Genomic DNA, 18,488 nt, shown 5'->3' with positions numbered 1-18,488 from the left:
ACTATGTAGTGTCGTTCAGCGATCAAAATTAATTCCGCTAATTGAGCGCGTTAGGTTGACGCGTCGCCCAGAAATAGGTCACGTGACATGAACAGAAATATATTCCCGGAAACGCGTCGACGCGAGAATCAGTCCAGTCAGCTATCGCCATCCATTTCCATCTCCATCTTCATTTGTCATTGCTTTATCATTCCGAATCCATAACCACTTATTCACTCATAGAATGGCAAGTCCACTTACAGCTGGATTCTGCGAGAGAGCGACATCCACAGAGGATGTCTCAGAATGCTTCGATTCTGTTGTTCAGGTCCTCAACGTAAAAAAGATTGCTTCTACCGACACAACTGCTGTCGACAGATATCGGTGTGTGAACTCTTGTAATCTCCTTTGATGGTTTAATACTGATGAACTCAACAGAGCGATATTATCGGATGGGCAGTACTTTATTCAAGCAATGCTTGCTACTCAATTGAATCATTTTGTGGAGAGCAAGCAAGTTGACAAACATTCTCTTGTCAAAGTTGTAAACTTTTCTGTTAATAGTGTTTCGGGCCGAAAGTAAGTTGTTCCAAGCGCCCAATTATGCGGTTCTGATGGGCGAAAAGACTATTAATTATCCTCGCTCTGGAAGTTGTTCCTTGGACAGACGAAAAGATTGGAAATCCTGTCAGCGTTGATCAAGCAAAGGGTGGCGCGTCCGCCTCGGCCCAGCCAGGTGGAGCCCATTCTGCCCCTCTTCAATCCACTACTACCGCACCCGCCCCTGGGAGAGCCCAGGTACCTGCCCGGAATGCCCCTTCTGCTCGACCAGGGAATACAAAGCATAAAGGCGACTTAGGACCACTTTACCCCATCGAAGGATTGAGCCCTTATCAGAATAGGTGAGATTGGTATGGCTAGTGAAAGGATGTCGCTGATTTCTGGATAGATGGACCATCAAAGCTCGGGTAACCCAAAAGTCTGACATCCGACATTATTCTAATCAAAGAGGGGATGGCAAACTTTTCAACGTGACTTTCATGGATGAAACCGTAAGTTTCGCAAGATCATTATGGACTTGAAGAAGCTGATTATTGTGCAAAGGGCGAAATTAGAGCCACCGGCTTCAACGATGCTGTCGACAATTTCTACAACCTTCTTGAAGTCGGCAAGGTGTTTTTTGTGTCGCGTGCTCGGATCAACATTGCTAAAAAGCAGTTCAGCAACGTCAACAATGAGTATGAGATCATGTTTGAGAGGGACACAGAGATCGAGCCTTGTGCAGACGAGTCGGTGCCGCAGGTCAAATATAACTTCAAAGGTATTGGAGATCTCGGAGAACTACAAAAGGATGATGTCTGTGGTACGTCAACAGTCTTTTCTGAAGGACTAGAACTAAACAATCACGTCCAGATGTTATTGGTGTAGTGAGGGAAGTGGGCGAACTAGGATCTGTAACATCTCGAGCTACAAACAAGCCAGTGGGTATAAATCGCGATGACTAAGCATTTTGCTCACCAATCATAGTTTGCCAAACGAGAGCTGCAGCTTGTTGATCAGTCCGGTCAAAGCGTCCGTCTTACCCTTTGGGGTAAGCAAGCTGAAACATTCCAAGCGGATGATCAGCCGGTCATTGCCTTCAAGGGCGTCAAAGTTGGTGACTTTGGAGGTCGATCACTTTCGATGTTCAGCAACGCTACAATGACTATTAATCCTGATATTCCTGAGGCTCATTCTCTCCGAGGCTGGTTTGATGCCGAAGGGCATAGTAAGCATTTTGCGGCGTACACTACTGCGTCTGTCGGTGACAGTGCTATCAACACTGCTACAAGTGCCGCGGCGCGACCTGCTGAACTAAAAACGATCGCACAAGTAAAGGACGAGCAGCTCGGTATGTCAGAGAAAACCGACTTCTTCAGTACCGAAGCCACTGTAGCGTTTATCAAAAAAGATCCTTTTTCTTATCCGGCTTGCGCCAATCCCGATAACTGTGCAAAAAAGGTAGTGGAAGATGGTAGTGGTTGGTGGTGTGAGAAATGTCAGCGAAGGTGGGATGAACCCATTCATCGGTAAGTCATGGCAAGCTCGATTATATAACCACTCTGACTTTTTTTCAGCTACATTCTTTCAATGAATGTGATGGATTACACAGGTCAATTTTGGATGACGGCATTCAATGAAACTGCTGAGCAAATCATGGGCATCAGCGCCAACGACTTAATGAAATTGAAGAATGAGGGAAATGATTTGGATTATGATGCTCACTTTGCCAAAGCGACAGCAAGGACATATGTGTTCCAGATGATGGCAAAGCAGGACTCTTTCAATGTAAGCAACTAAGCATGGCATCAACTGGCAGAGTTGACAATTGACAATGCCTGTAGGATCAAGTAAGGGTGCGATATCAGTGCCGAAAGGTTGCACCACCGGATTACGTTGCCGACTCTGCCCATTTATCACAGATGATCAGCGAAATGAGCGTATAAAAAAATTTCAGGGTAGCAGTCATCACGGATATCTCGCAAGAGAAAACATTTTGAGATTTTGGTATCGTCTCACAAACATGTACAATAAATATCTTTCCTTTATACGAGACCGTCCTCTGCTGGAAACTGGATGCAAAATATGAAAGACGAGGATGTCTCGCACCTCGCAATTACGGATACATGAAAAACGCCGCAATACATGATTAGGAATATGAACATGGATAATAAAGATGGTTGTGAAGCTACTCCATGTCGTACCTCGTTTCCACCGACTAAACTTTCCATTTTTCCATTCTAGCTTGCAAACTCTTGACGACCTCCGCATGCACTTCATTTTGCACTCTGACTTTCTCTTCCTTACTCACACCTCCTTCTTCCAGTTCCCTCTCGACGCGGCCAGGAGTAAGAGAAAATGGATTGAAGCTAATTTCGCGCCCGTCTGAAAGCTGGATAGTTGACAGAGGTTCGTCTGAATCCAAAGAGCGGGAAGGTTCTGGGGTAGATATTAACTTGGCTCCTGCACCTAAAGACTGATGGAAGATCAATGACGGCCCTCTCTTCTTCCTCGATCTGCTCTTTGAAGCGGGTGACTTGACTTCAGGCTGGGAAAGTAATCTGGCTTCCATCGCCTGCGGGTCAGGCAAGTCGTCTTCTTCGTTCCCTTCGAGAGAATCTTTATTAACAGAGATTATGCTTCCAGAATTGTCGGATAGTTCGCGAGAACTGCAATATGAATGGGTCATCTTAGAGATCGGAGAAGGACGGGTAGGAGAACCGGCGTGAGTTGAGCGAAAAGGGGTGGGAGGCAAAGCGGGATTGAAGATATGGTCTTGCGGAAGGCCCTAATAGAAAGAATATTGGCTTAATTTAACCAGCTACGATCACAGCTTACACTACTAGAATTTGATGAAGAGGCTACAATGGCCTTACCCGTCCGTTTAGACATAGCTGCTGGCTTGGCTCTGGCAGCAGCTGTGGATGAAGTCGTACGACTAGGCGCATTACGATGACCGCCGGGGGTTTCCCGTCGAGCTAGTCTACTTTAGTTACGGCCGCATTTGTCTTCGGGACATGGCTCTCACGATTCTTAATTGATCTAGCGGGCGAGTTTGCCCTAGAAGATGTAGCCATGTTTCTTTTTCTTGAGATGCTGCATTAGCAATGACGTGAATGGAGAAATCATAAGTCACTCACCTTTTTCCTTTCACCGCTTCACCTCTTCCCATTTCCTCTCTTTCCTCCCGTTCTTTTTCCTCCACCTCGAACCTCTCTGTCTTAATTCTATGAAAGGTACCAGCCCAGCCTCCGCCCCACTTCTCTTCCAATTCGCCCAAAGTCATAGTACGTAGTTCGCGTGGTATGGAGAGAATTTCTGTTTCCCCACGCAGACTAAATGAATCTAGTGTCTGTTTGAGCATGGACCTGAAGTATTGTAGTTTATCCTGGACTAGTCCAAATGGTTCATAAGTGACCGTTACAAGGTTTCAATCACTACTTACCCTCGAGATCGAAGTTTTGGAGTAGACCTTGCCTCTCCGCCTCGCTAAAAGCGCTTCTGGAACGCTTTGAAAGGGGGAAAGGTGTGGACAATGTGACTGCAGCATGGACTGATCTTACTGCCTTTGCTGACATGTTGGCTTGCGTGGCGTAGAAGTCTGGAAATGCAAAGTAGACAAGGCAGGAGATGAATGTTGTTTAAACAGGTGCGGTTGCATGTTTGTTTGGTTGCAAAAGCCGGCGCCATACACATTACGTAATATTTACCTCCTCTTAAATTTCAGCGGCCGTTGAAGAAAGCAGTTTGGTAAAGTGGGACACAACAGTAACAACCATATGAGAAACATGGTCGCCCAACAATCACTCAAAAGGAAAGCGGCCCTGGGGAATGGGTCAGGGAACAAGGTGTGTCTTTGTCGAAATGCTTATCCCACAGATCTATCATACTGATGAACAGCAGCGGGGACCGGCCCTCCGACAATCCTCCCAAGCTGAAAATGAGAACGGTCTCCAGAAATTGGGGAATGAATCATCAATTAGCTACGACGAGGAAGCCATGGGACAGCTTGAAGATCCAATGATCGACCCACAAGACTCTTCCGACGGCGAGGGATCCTTCAGCGACGTAGATGTCCACGAAGAAGCTTCTGAAAGCGAAGAGTACGAGCAACCCACTGCAGGGCCTTCTGGCTCCTCCAAAAACCTTTACAAGGCACCGACCTTGTCAGAAATGGAGGCACTTCGTCATGTCGAAGAAACTGGTGGTGCAACCTTTTCTTTGCAATTATCAGAGCTTTTGGAGTCTTCTCTTTTGCCGACCGCACCCCACGCCGCTCTCAAAGACTTATTAACAGCCATTCACTCCAGAATCCTTGGGATGTCCGCGGTAGAAAGCTTACATCCTGCCAAGGCTATTAAGCGGATCGGCATAAAGGTGCCATTCCCTGGCCCTGCAGAGTTCTCGCCTCTCAAGAATAGCAAAGAGATCAAGTGGACGTTGGGATGGGCCAAGCCCGAAGAAATTTTCATCGGGGGCAGCTGGAGTGTTGTGGGTGGATACAGAAAGGAAAAGAGGGAAATGGGAGGGATCGATCTTGTAGTTGCAATGCCGCATGTGAGTCGCCTGCATCGAGTACGACAATTTACTGACAGAATTTATAGGGCATATTTACACCAAAAGATAGGCTTGATTACAGATATTTCCACAAGCGAATGTTCTATCTAGCTGTCATCTTCTCAGAACTGCAACGATTGGCTACTAAAGAAGGTGAATTAAAAGGAGTGAAGATTGAGTGGTCTACAAACATGGCCGATGAGAGACGACCTATCGTTGTCGTCCATGCCGGTAAGGGTGAGTTTGTACGCCAAAGCTCCTGCGATTTGTGCCTAACTACATACATAGATCAAGGGCTCAAATCCAAAGTGGAAATACGTATCCACGCCTCCATCCCTTCATCCCTTTTCCCTCTGTCATCTTTATCTCCAACGAAATCCCTTGTTCGCACTACCGTATTCGCCAATACTGACCAATCTAATGCTACCCCATCACCTTTATACAATACATCTATATTACATGACACCCTGCACAAACCTCATCTTCTCCACTTACACCGACTTTCTCAACTTCTTCCATCAAATGCTCGCACTGTTGACTCCTTCCTTGCGCTATGGAGAATCTGGGCAAAACGAAGGGGGATACGAAGAGAAAGAGGCGGCAGTGCATGGTTAGCTGGAATGGTATTGGGTTGGGTCATCAACGGAGGCTGGCTGGGCGGTGTAGGCGGAAAGAGAGAGCAGGTGAAAAAAGTTGCAGGCGTAGGTAGGGGCTTGGGAGCTTGGGGCGCCCTTCGGGCTGCCTGGGAGTTTTTGGGTCAGTTGTTACTTTACGATGTTTGTATCACTTGCTGACTGATGATTTATAGCTCATACCGATTTTAAACAAACCCCTATCTTTCTCCACCCGCCCTCCTCACCTTCATCCTTCGAGCATTCTGTGTTTCTTACCTTCTCTCACGTATTTACGGACCCCACTGGCCTCGTCAATATATTTGCTGGCTGGGACGAGGGTGAAATCGATTTCTTAAGATATCACGCGAGGGAGACATTGGCGATGTTGGAAGATGAAAGCGGAGAGCGATTCGCGGATGTCTTCCTAAAGGAATTTGATCTCGGTCCTGCGGTGTTTGATGAATTCTTCCAGTATGTTTTATCTTCTTTCGTCTTGCTATCTAGCAGCTCATCATCGACAGCGTCGACATCTCATCAGCTAGACTCCCAGATGATCTATGTAAACGCTCCGAACACCCTTCGGTCTCTTCTCTCGCTATGACCGTCTTCTCTTCGACTCTCCACCAAGGTCTCTCCAACCGCGTGAATTTTGTTCATATCCGCCCAATTTCTGAACACGGCCTGTCTGTGGGATTGCTTTTAGACCCTTTGCATGCCAACCGCGTCCTCGACATTGGGCCATCTTCTGACAAGCCTTTGGAAAGCGAAGCTTTTCGTGGACTTTGGGAGGAGAAAGCTGAGCTGCGAAGGTTCAAGGATGGGAGCATTGCAGAAAGTGTGGTCTGGGACCTCTCGAGACCTGAAGATGCGGCTTTGATTCCAAGTAAAATTGTCAGATATCTTCTGGAAAAACATTACTCTATCCCCGGAGACGCGGTTACCTCCTTCTCCAGCTCGCAAAACTGGTTAGGTCTCATTCAAATCCCATCGTCCGCTAGGGATGCGATCACTATCAAGGGTTCTGAGAAGCTTGGCTTCCGACCGATGCTGAGTGGCTATGATAGCCTTTACAAAGTTTTGAAAGATATCGACCACAAACTTCCCCTCGCTGTTCTCAATGTCCAGCCTTCTTCTCCTCTCCTTCGCTATTCCTCTACATTTGTACCTCATCCCGTGGACATTCATCGCTTTTCCGCTGCCCCGGATTGCATCAAATACATTCCTTCTGCAGATGTAATTTTACAATTCGAGAGTTCACCAAAATGGCCCGACGACCTTGCGGCCGTCCAAAAGGTCAAGCTTGCTTTATTCGAAAAATTGGCAAGAACTCTACCGTCAAGGCTTCCGGAGACAAAAGCTGAAATTGTTTTTGACGCTGGGGCGAGTGAGATCGAAGACCAAGCATCTTTGGTAGTAATGCTCCCAGAAGGCGTTTCCTTTAGGCTTCGGATCTACTATGAGCGAGAGAAAACTATGCTCGAACGAGTGCTCCAAGAAGAAAAACCGCTTTTCGCTACCTCTCTTCCCTATCCCCCTCGTCGACTTGTGGCTCCTGCTCTTGCGATTCACCTCGAAAGATTCCATTACCTACCTGCTCATCATTCTTCCCTTGCGCCGATGCACCACAGGTATCCCACATATTCCTCTGCTTGCCGTCTCTTGAAGAGGTGGTTTGCTGCTCATATGCTTTTAGGTAAAAGTGGAGTGAGGGAAGAGATAGTCGAACTGATCATGGCGGGCGTGTATCTCGAGCCAGGTAGGGGAAAGACGCCTTCTAGTGCTGTAGGAGGATTCATGAGAGCAATGGAATTGCTGGAATGTTGGGACTGGAGGACTGAGCCCTTGCTCATTCCCATCATCAGTGCTTCTTCTCCATCGTCAGCTTCCGCGTCCGGACGCGTGAGGTTCCCTGCTGAGCTTAAAGAGGAGGCACTTAAATTGTTTGAGCATCTCCGTGCCAAGGAGAAGGGCACTGAAGCCAAAGAAGGGAGTGTCCATGCGTGGGTCGTGTGCACAGAACAGGATATGGAAGGGATGAGGTGGACGAAGGGAATTGGCAAGGCTGTGGCGGCACGGGTGGGAGCGTTGGCAAAAGCTACTGTGAAGGCCGTCAAAGATAGTGTCGAAAGGGGCAGTCTAGATGTCAAGGTTCGTACATCATTGTTGTAGTTTACGTGCGGCACTAATCTGTCAAAGGCGCTGTTCATCACTCCCTTGGAGCACTACGACATCATTATCCACTTATCTCCCAAACTCTTGTCGACATCTGCTCAATCTATCCTGCCTGACCCCTCTTTATGGGAGCCTCACCTCAAGTACCGCAACCTCACTTCATCCTCAGAAGAGAGCGATGGTATGAGGATCGATTTTGATCCGGCCGCCTTGTTCGTCGACGATCTGAAGAGGATTTACGGTGACAGCCTCATGTTCTTTATTGACCGTCACGGGGGCGATGTAGTGGGAGGCGTTTGGAATCTTGCAAGAGATGGCGCGCGGGGGCTGAAATCATTCTTAGGTTGGAACGGTATGCCTGTAAAGTCTGAAGTACGTCATATTCGTTCCTCTGATACTGATGATACTGATCGTCGATTTGATTTGTAGGCCGAGCTCGTGGAAATCAATAAAGAGGCGATTATCGGGGAAATTGCAAGACTTGGGCAAGATTTGGTAGTGAAGATTGAGAGAAGGCGATAATCATTTTTGGCATATTTTGACACTTGTGGTTCAATTTTTTTAGACAACATGCAATGTAAGATTGGTACAATACATCCCATACAAATGTTGGTATAATCTAATATGATTTCTTCTTCACGCAAACTGCATTGCCCATTCAGTATCTATCAAGGTGAAAATGATAAACCTACCGTAGAAAGGTAACTCTCTGCGACAATTCGCGCCCTGGCATTAAGGGAAAGCTTCATTTCGCTAATTTCCTTATCCACATCTTCCATAAATTGAATGATAAAGTCGACAAGCTTGTGCTTGAGCATTGATTCAGAGTGGAAGTTAGTTATCAAAAACGAGATGTCGTAGCCCTACAGAGGTGTTAACACGCTGATAGCTCGCCAGCTCGCATCAACGACGAGTGCTTACAGGTAGAGGCTTTCTCCTGAGGATTACAAAACCTTCTGCTCTCATCATCATGAATCTGGTAAACTTGTGACACAGAATCTTCTCAATCTCATCTGCTTGCTTAATTGCGATACTGAGCCTGATCGAATTGACACTGGGCTCTATGAGCACCCTCTCGCTCTCATTCCTTGAGATGATCAACGGATGGAGGACAACCTCTGGTGACGTGCCGCACTCTACTTCGGGCTTATTGTGCCGTTCAACTACTTGGGATGAGAAGTTGGATAGGGTGAGTGCGGCAGTGAGGGTTGCGCGGACGGCGTTGAGGTAAGGACGGAGGGTGTTTGACTTGTACGTGAGGTGTGGTAAGCTGGGGAAGGAGGGACAGGTGGTGGGGACTTACCATGGTGGTTGAATCAGCTTGATGGACTAGAGTGTTGCGTCTTTCCTTGTATTCTGGCTGTCTTTTCTTTCTTCCTTTCTTCCTTGTCCCTTCTTACCAAGTGTCGTACAGAGGCCAGGGGAGAATGACAGCGCGTCATCCCTCCCCCTTGTTTGCCACACATCCTTACCCCGCTATTTCCGGCTGCCTCCACTTTTGCCACGTGGCTCTCTCTCTAGCTTTGAAAAGTTGAGAGCGGCGATTGTTTTTCTGGCGGCATTCCAGAAATATTTCAACGTCAACGCTAACGCACATTTTCATCGTCTCTTCACTTCCCATCACAAAACAGACTTCAACAAAATGACTCTTGCTATGAACCTTTGGGCAAGTCAAGTCATCAATCTCTAATCAAAAATCATAGCTAACCCCTTTTTAGAGCTTGACCCTTCTCCCTGGTCAACAATATCCCACCTACGTGCGACGTGATTTCCAGATCACCAACGCTGCTCTCGGTGAGGAGCTCCGCTCCAAGGACGGTCGCTCTGTCGTTAAGGTTACCCACAACCCCATCTCTCCATCATTGTTGGAGAGCGACGACGAATGGAGCGATGAGGATGAGGATGAGGATGAGGAGATCCCTTCTGAAGAGGATGTCGGTGAGATGGAGGTCGAGGAAGTAAAGCAAAAGAAGGGTAAGAAGGCAGAGAAGGTGGAGGAAGAGGAAGAAGAGGACAGTGAGGAAGAGGACGAGGACGAGAGCGACTTCGAAGATGAGTTGGAGGAGACCAACGTTCTCTGCTCTCTTACTGCCGGCAAGGTGAAACCATTACCTCTTAATCGCCCTGTATTTAGCGCTGACTGTGTTTAGACCGAACAAGCTTCTCTCAACCTTACTTTTGTCCGTGGTGAGGTTGTCATGTTTGAAGTCACCGGTGACAAGTACGTATCTCATTTTACTTCCCACGAACTACTGTTGATGAAAGGGGGACAGCGTTGTCCACCTTATGGGCAACTACATCCAGCAAGACGAGGACTCTGACGACGAGTCTGACTCTGACTTCGATGGCGAGGATGACTACTCTGAGCTTTACGGCTCTGATGACGAACTTGAGCTTGACTCTGAGGAGGAAGCTGCTGTCGCGTAAGTTAACTATGGTTGGCTCATGATTAATGCTTATAATTGTGACAGTAAGATTACTGAGATCCCCGACGAACCCACTCCCAAGACCAAGAAGGCCCTGCCTGCCGCCGACAAAAAGCCTGCCGCCGAAGCCAAGCCTGCTCAAAAACGCAAGGCAGAAGAGCTTGAATCTCCCGCTAAAGAGGACGCCGCTTTGAGCAAAGCTCAGAAGAAGAAGCTTGCTAAGAAGGCTAAGGTCGAGGGCGAAAAGGCCGAGGAGAAACCCGCTGCTGCTGCTACCGAGAAGCCTGCTGCAAAGAAGGAGGCCAAAGCTCCCCAGAAGGTGAGGAAGTAATCTGCTTCCCTTCCATGTATCACTGTTGTCTCCGCCAGTCACTCAGAATGCTTGACTACCTGCCTTTGATGCATAGAAGTCGATACAACTTGTCATGGGAACGATGAAGAAATAATTATCACTGACCCTGCTAATCGTAGAAGACTCTTCCCTCCGGTTTAATCATCGAAGACATCAAGGTTGGCGACGGCCCCGTTGCCAAAACCGGCAAGCGTTTGGGCATGCGGTAAGCACACTATTATATGGAATTGATCGTCTTTTTTTTACGTGCTGATTGCCTCGTCAAAGATACATTGGCAAGCTCACCAATGGAAAGCAGTTTGATGCTAACACCTCCGGCAAACCCTTCTCCTTTGTCCTTGGAAAGGGTGAGGTTATCAGAGGTTGGGATGAGGGTTTGGCTGGCATGGCGGTCGGTGGTGAGAGGAGGTTGACCGTATGTGTTGTTGTCCGTATTTGCCTCATTACTGTACGACTGACAAGCAATCCTGTAGATTCCCGCCCCTTTGGCCTACGGTAACCAGAAGATCCCTGGTATTCCCAAGAAGTGATTATATTCAATTGGAAATCGGTTAGAGAGAAGTTCGCTAATCCTATCGTAGCTCCACCCTCAAGTTCGACGTCAAGCTTGTCTCTATCAACTAGACATTTGGGTGAAGACGTGATTAATTCGGATAGCCTTGAAAAATAGACAAGTTACTGTTTTAATTTGCCATGCAATCAATATACTGTCCTATGTTGTCGTTGCTTGCACCTTTCAAGGCACACAGTCTATCTGATGCACCCTTCTTCTTTTCAAGGCCATATTGTCACATGGAAAACACGAAAAGCGGCCATGCGATGGTGATTTGTACGGCGGACTTTTTTTTTCTGTATACGCGTCAATAAATAGTATGCAGGCAGGCGCCTAGATCGGGACACCGACGAGATGAAGACGACCATTGCCCAACAAAGCAGCACGCGTCCGTGCGCGCTCCCTCCGTCGTTTCTGTCCTCTGATCTCTTTGTTTTCCTCTGCTTTTTTTTCCATCTCATCTTTTTCGTCATTCTGTTCTCCCCATTCCCATCCCGCCATGTCCCTCTTCAAGAGGAAACATTCGAAGGCGGACCTCCATCCGCCCCCCGCGACCACCCCAGCCCCGGCTGCCACCCCAGCGCAAGTCTTGTCTTGTCGCCTGTACTATTAAAGCTAACATCTCCTGTCATCATAGAGTTGCACCCTCTTCGACGCCTCATAGGGGACAGGCCTACGGAAATGTAGGTATGGGAGGCAACAACAATCCTAGAAGGATGACAAGCAACCCGGTATGTCTTCCGTTCTTCGCGCTTATGTACGCGTAAGGGAAATTGTGCTGGACGCGATGAGTCGCCTATGGTCCACTATGCGCGATAAGGTGCATGTGGAAGTAATACTGATTTTGTATCCTGTAAAGCAACTCAAATCCAGCACCCAAGCATCTTACCCAGCTCATTCAAGCCAATCACCCCAACTGAACCAACATCTCCCAGGACAAGCCGATACACATGCCGGTCACATGGGTATGAGTATGCCACACCCTCAACTTGGTTATCGTTCCAATCCACAGTCACCGACACCATCTGCCAATGGGCCCGCTGCCCCAGGAGGGTATGGAGGATCACCGCATCTGGGTATGTCTCCGCCTCCGATACACTCGGCTGCTCCAGCTTCGGTGCAGGCTTCGGCACAACCACATCAAGGACATTTTCAACACCAAGCTCCTCATTCCAATCATCCTCAAGGACAATCTCAGGAGCTTGGACAGGGCCAGGTGCAAAGCCGTCCTCACCCCGCTCCAAACCCTTTGTCATATCCCTGGCAAATTCGACCCCTTCGCCTATATTCCTCTGGCCAAAACATTCCTGCTTCACCCTTCCCCCGGTATGGACTTTCAGTTCCTTGCTTCCCCTCTCACTCTGGTCATATGCTTGTGTTTGGTGGCCTCGTGAATGAAAAGGTTAGAAATGACCTGTGGTCTATTGACATCCGAGATCTCTCAGTAATGTATGTCAAGACTAAGGGAGACGCGCCACCCCCGAGGGTAGGACATGCGAGTGTGATAATGGATAGGATTATGGTTGTGTGGGGCGGGGACACCAAGGTTGACGTTACAGATGAGCAGGATGAGGGGTTGTACATCCTTGACCTACGTAAGTTCATTTACTGGCAAGCAGGATGTACTATGCTCATGAAGGAGTAGGTTCACAAGAGTGGACAAAGGTCCCCATATCGAAAGGTCCTGTTGGGAGGTACGGCCATGCAGCCTGTATGGTTGAGAATCGATTTTATGTTTTCGGAGGTCAGGCGGATGGCATGTTCATGAACGACATGTGGATGTACGATATTAAGCAGTGTATGTTTATCTCATTTCTCACAGTGAATGGTGCGTTCATGCTCGATAGTGTCTGGCACAGCGACAGTACATACGTGGGAGCAAGTTTCGTACACCACACCTCCACCGCCTCGTCGAACAGGTCATGTGTTAGTGGCAGCGTCCAGCGGTAAACTTTATCTGTGAGTACAAAAATGATTCATGTGTGACGTACTGAGATGTTGTAGCTTTGGAGGTACGGACGGTAACTACCATTATAACGATACGTGGTGTTTTGATCCATCGACTGGCGCATGGGCCGAACTCTCATGCATAGGGTTTATCCCTTTACCGAGAGAAGGTCATGCAGCAGCGATTGTGGATGACACTATATATATCTTCGGAGGACGGGACGTAAAGGGTAAAGATTTGGGTGATTTAGCCGCCTTTAGGCTTTCCAGTATGTCACGCTTTTAACGTCCTTGTCAACAAACTCGTAACGCTGATGAAAAATAGATCAAAGATGGTTCATGTTCCAAAACATGGGCCCTTCGCCAGCGGCTCGATCAGGACATGCTATGGTTTCCGCTCATGGAAAAATATTTGTGGTTGGTGGTGAGGCTAACCAAGTTCCTCTCGAACCCGGAGAACGGGATGACCCGCAAAAAATCCATGTACTGGATACCAGTAAAATCAAATATCCTCATGATGCAAAGAACAAAACGCCAATGACGGATCAAGCAGATTCAAGAGGCACGCAAGACACGCCTCAGCCCGGACAACAGCAAGGGCAAACCCAAGGAAGGTTGCCGCAGTCGGCATCTACGGAGGGTTTAAACACTCGTGCTGGGACAAGTTCCCCTTCTTCGGAACGAGGCCCGTCAACCCAGCATGTCCTTACCCAAAACCAGCCACCAACGGTAGATACTCAGGTTTCGCAACAACCGCAAGCTCAAGTCCCTCAACCTCCACTCCAATCACCTCGAAATGTCGGCCCTGTGTTGATTACGAAACCAAACGGTCCTCCGCCTCAGCGCCCACGTCGAGAAGGTGATGAGGAATATCGAGAGGCTATGTCACCCACGAAATTGCATTACTCAAGCCAAGCGTCAGATCAGGCTCAAAGCCCTGTGCAGCCATCATTACCCTCGCGAGTCACTTCCCCTGCGCACATCTCACCGACGTCTCCAAAGAACCATCCCAAGATGTTCCATTCATCCGTGAACGGAACCCGATCCCCTTCACCTCGTCTCCGAAATGCCGATGGACCTTCATCGGAGCGCGAGCGTGCACCTCCGCCGCCTGACGCGTTCTATTACGGCCGTCGATCCCCCACTGCTAACGGATTCCGTCAATCTGCCTCTAGTAGGCCCAGTAGTTTCGGACCATCCAACGATCTGATGAAGGAACTCAGGGCAAAAGAGAATGAAGCGGAGGAGGGAAAGAGAAGAGAAACTGCACTCAAGATAATCCTAAACCGAGCAATAAAGCAAGGGTTCTTGCTGGGCGACGAAGAACAAAAGCCCTCTGGAGGAGACAAAGAAGGACAAGCAGACGACAATAAACAGAATGATGATTTAGTGGGCAGGTTGACTGATGCACTTGTGCGGCTGAAGAAAGAGAAGGCTGAAATGCAGGTAAGTGTGGGCGGGATGCTAGCCAGTGTCACTAGCTGATATAGTGGTAGAATGACCTGGTTGCTCAGATTCGAGCTGCTTCTGCTAGATCCGCGGAAGCAGATCATCTCCGCCGAGGTGCTTTGCAAGAAACGGCGTTCTATCGCGCCAAAATTGCCGCCCTCGAGACAAATTCACCCCTCGATCTCAAGAGGGTTGAAAAGGAACGCATCAACGAATTAGAGAAGCAGATCAACATTTTGGCTAACGAGAATGCGCAACTGAGTAAAGAGCTAGAATGGGAGAAGGAAGGGCGAGAACAGGCGAATTGCCTTCGTTCTTCGGCAACTCAGCGAGAAGCAGAGACATTGAAGAGGGCAGAAGAAGCAGAAGAGGCCCAGAGGGAGGCACTTGAAGAGTTAGAACGGATGCGCGACCATTTTTTGACTTACGAGCAAAGCGCTCGCGAACATACCGAACAATTAATCACTTTATCGTCCAGAGTTCAACAGCGAGAAGCCGAACGAGACCAACTGCGGTCACAACTTGACGAAGCGATTGCTACAAGAGATCAGAACGTTCAACTTGTCAACGAAGTTCAGGCAGCAATCACTTCAGCTGGGCTTATGGCTTCTGAGATGGAGGCAATGTATGCAAAGGAGAGCGGTAAAGTGCAGCAACTAGAGAAGGAGCTGGCAGAATGTAGAGTCGAGCTAGAATCCAGAACGAGAAATGCGGAGCTCGCTGCCGAGAGGCTCAAGGAGATTGAAAATGCGTATGCGAAATCTCGAGAAGAAGCAGACGCTTTGAGGGCGGTCACAACCTCTAGACTTGGTGAAATTCTAGACTCCCACAAGGAGATGCGAGCAGACGAGACTCGTGTCACTAAAGGCCACCAAGAACAACTACAGGCTCTGGAGGAAGAGGGTAAAAGCCTCAGAAAGATGCTGAAGGAGGCCGGACAACGAGTCGATGCTGCCGAGTCTGGTGTGAATCAACACCGAACGAAAATGCGTGATATGGGAAGTAAGGTTCAAGCGCTACGAAGCGAGCTTCGAACTAGTCAGACCAAGCTGCTTAGTGCCCAAGCGGAGGCCGCCCGGTACAAACAGCTCCATTCGACAAGAGATGAGGAGCTGAAAGAGAAAGAGACAGCTGTGACCGATGTGGAAACGAGGTGCACCATGTTGCGTAATCTACTTGCGGACCATGGCATCGCCGTCAACGATTCTGACCTCGACGATATCAAAACGCCCTCTACTCGCGAACTAGAAGGCAAACTGCGGGAGCAGGCCCGAGTCAACGAAGCTGCCCAGCGTGAAATACAAGACCTGCGAACGCGATGTGAAGAGGCGGAGGTCAAGGTCGAGTCCCTCGGTAAGTTGGTGGAGCGCATTAAGGATGCACGAAGTCCGACTATGCGGTCACCAACTCCCACAGATGGAGAGATAAGTAGAGTTAGCGAACTGGAGAAGAAGTTGATAGACATGGAAAAAGAACATCGAGATAAGGTTGCTGGGCTTGAGACAGACTATCAAACGGCTGTGAGGTATGTGAAGGGTACGGAAAAGATGCTGAAGAGGATGAAGGTATGTTAGTTCATTGCCCCTCGAGGTTCGTGCTGATGGGTGATAGGATGAGTTAAATAGACAGAAAGCTACCAACACCGCCATCCAAACCGAGCTTGACCATATTCGAGGTCGCTCTATTATTTCTGGTCGCTCTACACCCTCATCGTCTTCAGTCGTTGAATCAGATGTACAGCGCCGCTTTAACGTCCTTCAAATCCAACACCAGAAGCTTCAAGAAGACTTTTCAGCCTCTCAAGATGTTCTCTCGGCTCGCAATCGTGAGGTAGACCTGCTGAGGATGAGGCTCGACGAGGCTGAGAGGGACATGGAGTCCTTGAGAGATGATCTTGCGCAGGCGCAAGACAGAATCCAAACACTGTTGGATGTAAAAGGAGGATCAGATGATGAAGATGATGGAAGCTTAGAGGCGACAATGGCTTTTGATAAGGTGATACCCATTGGATTAGTTTCAACAGAAGATCTGCGCTGACCGTAAGACCTCAGTTCTCTCAGGAGCTTAAACAGTGGGAAAGGAGTCGGTCACCAGGAGAAGGTACCTTTGAAGAGAAGTCTTCAGAAGAGGGCATGACCATGCCCAGTCAATCAGCCGGTTACCAGGCGCGGGTTGTAACACAATCATCTAAAGCCCATAGCCCTAGTAATTCCGAGTATAGCGGCGATTAGGTACAATGACCACCATTTTCACTTCGGACTGTAGATAAAACGAGGTGGGAAGTGTCATAGTTTTGTTTCTCTCAGTCTAAATGGTTACGATACGATAATACGGAGATAAAAGGGGCTATATGACGATAATTGATGATTATGTTTGATGATGAATGCATGATGACTCTTGGTGCTATTCCGTTCTTCCGCACGCCATGAAATAACGAGTAGTAATGACAGCAACTCAAAGGGATGGGCATCCATCCGTAAGTAACCCTAAGCACATCATTCGTCTCCAGTATTCAAAACAGTAATACGACCAACTATCAATTATTGATATGTTCTCTTTATTGAGATTGTCGGAGTCGAATATGGCATCTATCATAGGCACTCTAAGAACCTTGAAGACCTTTTCGCCTCTCCTAGCTCATTCATTGCTAGCTAGGATGCTTCATATTGATTGAGATCCACGTATGCACGATTAAAAAAGTAATTCGCTTGTCTGAACAAAGTCTCCAAAATCCCATCTTAATACTCCTCTGATCATTCGTTGGTCTGCCTTTTATATTTCGGTTTTGTAGAGAATGGAAAAACAAGAAAAAAAGAAAGGAAAAACAACAAATAAGAAGGAATAGAGAACAGTGGACGAACTTGTCTATGCTGCTGGATCAGCCAATAATGAGATTAAACCAAAACACATTGACCAGTTATTTATATTGTATGCGGTTATACAACCCAAGTGCTTTTATGACAGTAGTCCACGGTCCATCAATATACCCCAACGAGAGCAGAAACGTAGAAAATTTTGTGCTAAACCCCGATCCCAATGGCCTTGAGGCCGCTTACCCTTTGTGAGGCACCTGAGCACGACGAATGCTTTTCCATGTACCGGAAGTTCCTTTACATTTGCCTTTTGTTTAGCTTCATGCGTGAACCTACAGCGCGAAAGCAACAGGTGAGTCAGAAAGGAATGTATCATAAAACCACAGCAGTCGACTTCTATATTTCGTTAAACCCTACTCTCTATACACCCCGAATATTCACAGTCCCCGCATATACAGCTGAAGAAGAAAGATCTACTTCGGTTCGGCCATATCAATACCAGAGTCGGAGATGTTGCCATTCTCCTCAACAGGCACTCGTTGAGCTAAACCAGATGCGTTCTTGTAAAACACGATGTCCTGACCGTCCTCAACGAACTACAACAGAACGTTTAGCTTGAGCTCTATTCGTGCAAGTCATCATACTTACCAAGCAGTCTCGATAACACTTGTAACAAGACACAAACATGTTCTCGTCACTCTTGTGATAGGCAGGACCAAGGAATTTTTTGAGCGCCTCTGTAGCTTCCCAAGCGTTGTAGTGGGGGATCTTGGAAGAAATGTGGTGGGCGACGTGTGTCTCGGTAATACCGTGGAAAACGTAAGCGCCAACAGGACCCAAAAAGTCGCGATCAATGGTAGCAAGGGCACCACGGGGAAAAGTCCACTTGTTGGCAGAGTAGTGGGGGAGGATAGGGTCGGTATGTTGAAGGAAGGTGATGAAGACGAGCCAGTGGTTAACCCACAAATAGGGGATACCATAGATGGTAGCGACTTCCTTGATACCTCTCTGAGAAGCCCAGAAGGTAAGAGCAGCAAAGACAAGCACAATACCGATGTCAGACCAGACGATCTGCCAGTACTGGTT

General features: G+C 48.0%; 7 protein-coding genes; 4 read left to right on the top strand and 3 right to left on the bottom strand.

Annotated features, from left to right (window-relative positions):
- The first annotated feature begins 154 nt into the window (after positions 1-154).
- Positions 155-2,632, top strand: CNAG_01144 (replication factor A1). XM_012193956.1 has 9 exons: positions 155-363; positions 418-558; positions 606-881; positions 929-1,031; positions 1,084-1,342; positions 1,393-1,460; positions 1,507-2,048; positions 2,097-2,307; positions 2,364-2,632. Exons 1-9 carry the CDS (start codon positions 224-226, stop codon positions 2,463-2,465), a joined length of 1,842 nt encoding a protein of 613 aa, XP_012049346.1. The 5' UTR covers positions 155-223; the 3' UTR covers positions 2,466-2,632.
- On the bottom strand, positions 2,599-4,147 carry CNAG_01145 (hypothetical protein). XM_012193957.1 has 5 exons: positions 3,965-4,147; positions 3,660-3,912; positions 3,548-3,606; positions 3,358-3,497; positions 2,599-3,307 (listed from the first exon to the last, which is right to left on the bottom strand). Exons 1-5 carry the CDS (start codon positions 4,095-4,097, stop codon positions 2,738-2,740), a joined length of 1,155 nt encoding a protein of 384 aa, XP_012049347.1. The 5' UTR covers positions 4,098-4,147; the 3' UTR covers positions 2,599-2,737.
- Positions 4,148-4,288: 141 nt separating this feature from the next.
- On the top strand, positions 4,289-8,496 carry CNAG_01146 (U3 small nucleolar RNA-associated protein 22). XM_012193653.1 has 8 exons: positions 4,289-4,367; positions 4,423-5,076; positions 5,124-5,313; positions 5,365-5,832; positions 5,885-6,161; positions 6,212-7,838; positions 7,887-8,234; positions 8,292-8,496. Exons 1-8 carry the CDS (start codon positions 4,299-4,301, stop codon positions 8,382-8,384), a joined length of 3,726 nt encoding a protein of 1,241 aa, XP_012049043.1. The 5' UTR covers positions 4,289-4,298; the 3' UTR covers positions 8,385-8,496.
- On the bottom strand, positions 8,104-9,255 carry CNAG_01147 (ARP2/3 complex 20 kDa subunit). XM_012193958.1 has 4 exons: positions 9,166-9,255; positions 8,784-9,110; positions 8,555-8,725; positions 8,104-8,507 (listed from the first exon to the last, which is right to left on the bottom strand). The coding sequence occupies exons 1-4, from the start codon at positions 9,166-9,168 to the stop codon at positions 8,499-8,501; spliced, it is 510 nt and encodes a 169-aa protein (XP_012049348.1). The 5' UTR covers positions 9,169-9,255; the 3' UTR covers positions 8,104-8,498.
- Positions 9,256-9,413: 158 nt separating this feature from the next.
- On the top strand, positions 9,414-11,394 carry CNAG_01148 (FK506-binding protein 4). XM_012193652.1 has 9 exons: positions 9,414-9,528; positions 9,581-9,961; positions 10,013-10,083; positions 10,136-10,285; positions 10,334-10,607; positions 10,760-10,845; positions 10,908-11,055; positions 11,114-11,166; positions 11,222-11,394. Exons 1-9 carry the CDS (start codon positions 9,505-9,507, stop codon positions 11,262-11,264), a joined length of 1,230 nt encoding a protein of 409 aa, XP_012049042.1. The 5' UTR covers positions 9,414-9,504; the 3' UTR covers positions 11,265-11,394.
- Positions 11,395-11,621: 227 nt separating this feature from the next.
- On the top strand, positions 11,622-16,998 carry CNAG_01149 (hypothetical protein). XM_012193651.1 has 10 exons: positions 11,622-11,775; positions 11,831-11,924; positions 12,053-12,788; positions 12,839-12,991; positions 13,041-13,152; positions 13,198-13,409; positions 13,466-14,586; positions 14,637-16,154; positions 16,201-16,584; positions 16,641-16,998. The coding sequence occupies exons 1-10, from the start codon at positions 11,693-11,695 to the stop codon at positions 16,818-16,820; spliced, it is 4,593 nt and encodes a 1,530-aa protein (XP_012049041.1). The 5' UTR covers positions 11,622-11,692; the 3' UTR covers positions 16,821-16,998.
- Positions 16,999-17,251: 253 nt separating this feature from the next.
- Positions 17,252-18,488, bottom strand: part of CNAG_01150 (omega-6 fatty acid desaturase (delta-12 desaturase)) — a 2,666-nt gene continuing 1,429 nt past the window's right edge. The window contains exons 5-6 of the mRNA XM_012193959.1: positions 18,051-18,488; positions 17,252-17,998 (exon numbers count right to left, since the gene is read on the bottom strand). The exon at positions 18,051-18,488 is cut by the window's right edge and continues 187 nt beyond it. Of these exons, the coding sequence (XP_012049349.1) occupies positions 17,876-17,998; positions 18,051-18,488 (561 nt within the window). The 3' untranslated portion in view covers positions 17,252-17,875.

The sequence above is a fragment of the Cryptococcus neoformans genome, chromosome 5, assembly GCF_000149245.1.
Source record: "Cryptococcus neoformans var. grubii H99 chromosome 5, complete sequence".
NCBI lineage: Eukaryota > Fungi > Basidiomycota > Tremellomycetes > Tremellales > Cryptococcaceae > Cryptococcus > Cryptococcus neoformans.
This window is presented reverse-complemented; position numbering and strand designations above follow the sequence as displayed.

What these genes read in the sequence shown, in the direction of transcription:
- CNAG_01144 (XM_012193956.1), top strand. Translation starts at nt 224, where the DNA reads ATGGCAAGTCCACTTACAGCTGGATTCTGCGAGAGAGCGACATCCACA. An exon ending in AATAGTGTTTCGGGCCGAAA is followed by an intron (nt 559 to 605) that starts GTAAGTTGTTCC and finishes ATGGGCGAAAAG; the next exon opens with ACTATTAATTATCCTCGCTC. An exon ending in TTGAGCCCTTATCAGAATAG is followed by an intron (nt 882 to 928) that starts GTGAGATTGGTA and finishes ATTTCTGGATAG; the next exon opens with ATGGACCATCAAAGCTCGGG.
- CNAG_01145 (XM_012193957.1), bottom strand. Translation starts at nt 4,097, where the DNA reads ATGTCAGCAAAGGCAGTAAGATCAGTCCATGCTGCAGTCACATTGTCC. An exon ending in CCAAAACTTCGATCTCGAGG is followed by an intron (nt 3,913 to 3,964) that starts GTAAGTAGTGAT and finishes CATTTGGACTAG; the next exon opens with TCCAGGATAAACTACAATAC. An exon ending in CGCTAGATCAATTAAGAATC is followed by an intron (nt 3,498 to 3,547) that starts GTGAGAGCCATG and finishes AAAGTAGACTAG; the next exon opens with CTCGACGGGAAACCCCCGGC.
- CNAG_01146 (XM_012193653.1), top strand. Translation starts at nt 4,299, where the DNA reads ATGAGAAACATGGTCGCCCAACAATCACTCAAAAGGAAAGCGGCCCTG. An exon ending in GGAATGGGTCAGGGAACAAG is followed by an intron (nt 4,368 to 4,422) that starts GTGTGTCTTTGT and finishes GATGAACAGCAG; the next exon opens with CGGGGACCGGCCCTCCGACA. An exon ending in GTGTTTGATGAATTCTTCCA is followed by an intron (nt 6,162 to 6,211) that starts GTATGTTTTATC and finishes CATCATCGACAG; the next exon opens with CGTCGACATCTCATCAGCTA.
- CNAG_01147 (XM_012193958.1), bottom strand. An exon ending in TCAGGAGAAAGCCTCTACCT is followed by an intron (nt 8,726 to 8,783) that starts GTAAGCACTCGT and finishes ACACCTCTGTAG; the next exon opens with GGCTACGACATCTCGTTTTT.
- CNAG_01148 (XM_012193652.1), top strand. Translation starts at nt 9,505, where the DNA reads ATGACTCTTGCTATGAACCTTTGG. An exon ending in GCTCTCTTACTGCCGGCAAG is followed by an intron (nt 9,962 to 10,012) that starts GTGAAACCATTA and finishes GACTGTGTTTAG; the next exon opens with ACCGAACAAGCTTCTCTCAA. An exon ending in AGGCCAAAGCTCCCCAGAAG is followed by an intron (nt 10,608 to 10,759) that starts GTGAGGAAGTAA and finishes TGCTAATCGTAG; the next exon opens with AAGACTCTTCCCTCCGGTTT.
- CNAG_01149 (XM_012193651.1), top strand. Translation starts at nt 11,693, where the DNA reads ATGTCCCTCTTCAAGAGGAAACATTCGAAGGCGGACCTCCATCCGCCC. An exon ending in GAAGGATGACAAGCAACCCG is followed by an intron (nt 11,925 to 12,052) that starts GTATGTCTTCCG and finishes TATCCTGTAAAG; the next exon opens with CAACTCAAATCCAGCACCCA. An exon ending in AAGAGAAGGCTGAAATGCAG is followed by an intron (nt 14,587 to 14,636) that starts GTAAGTGTGGGC and finishes ATATAGTGGTAG; the next exon opens with AATGACCTGGTTGCTCAGAT.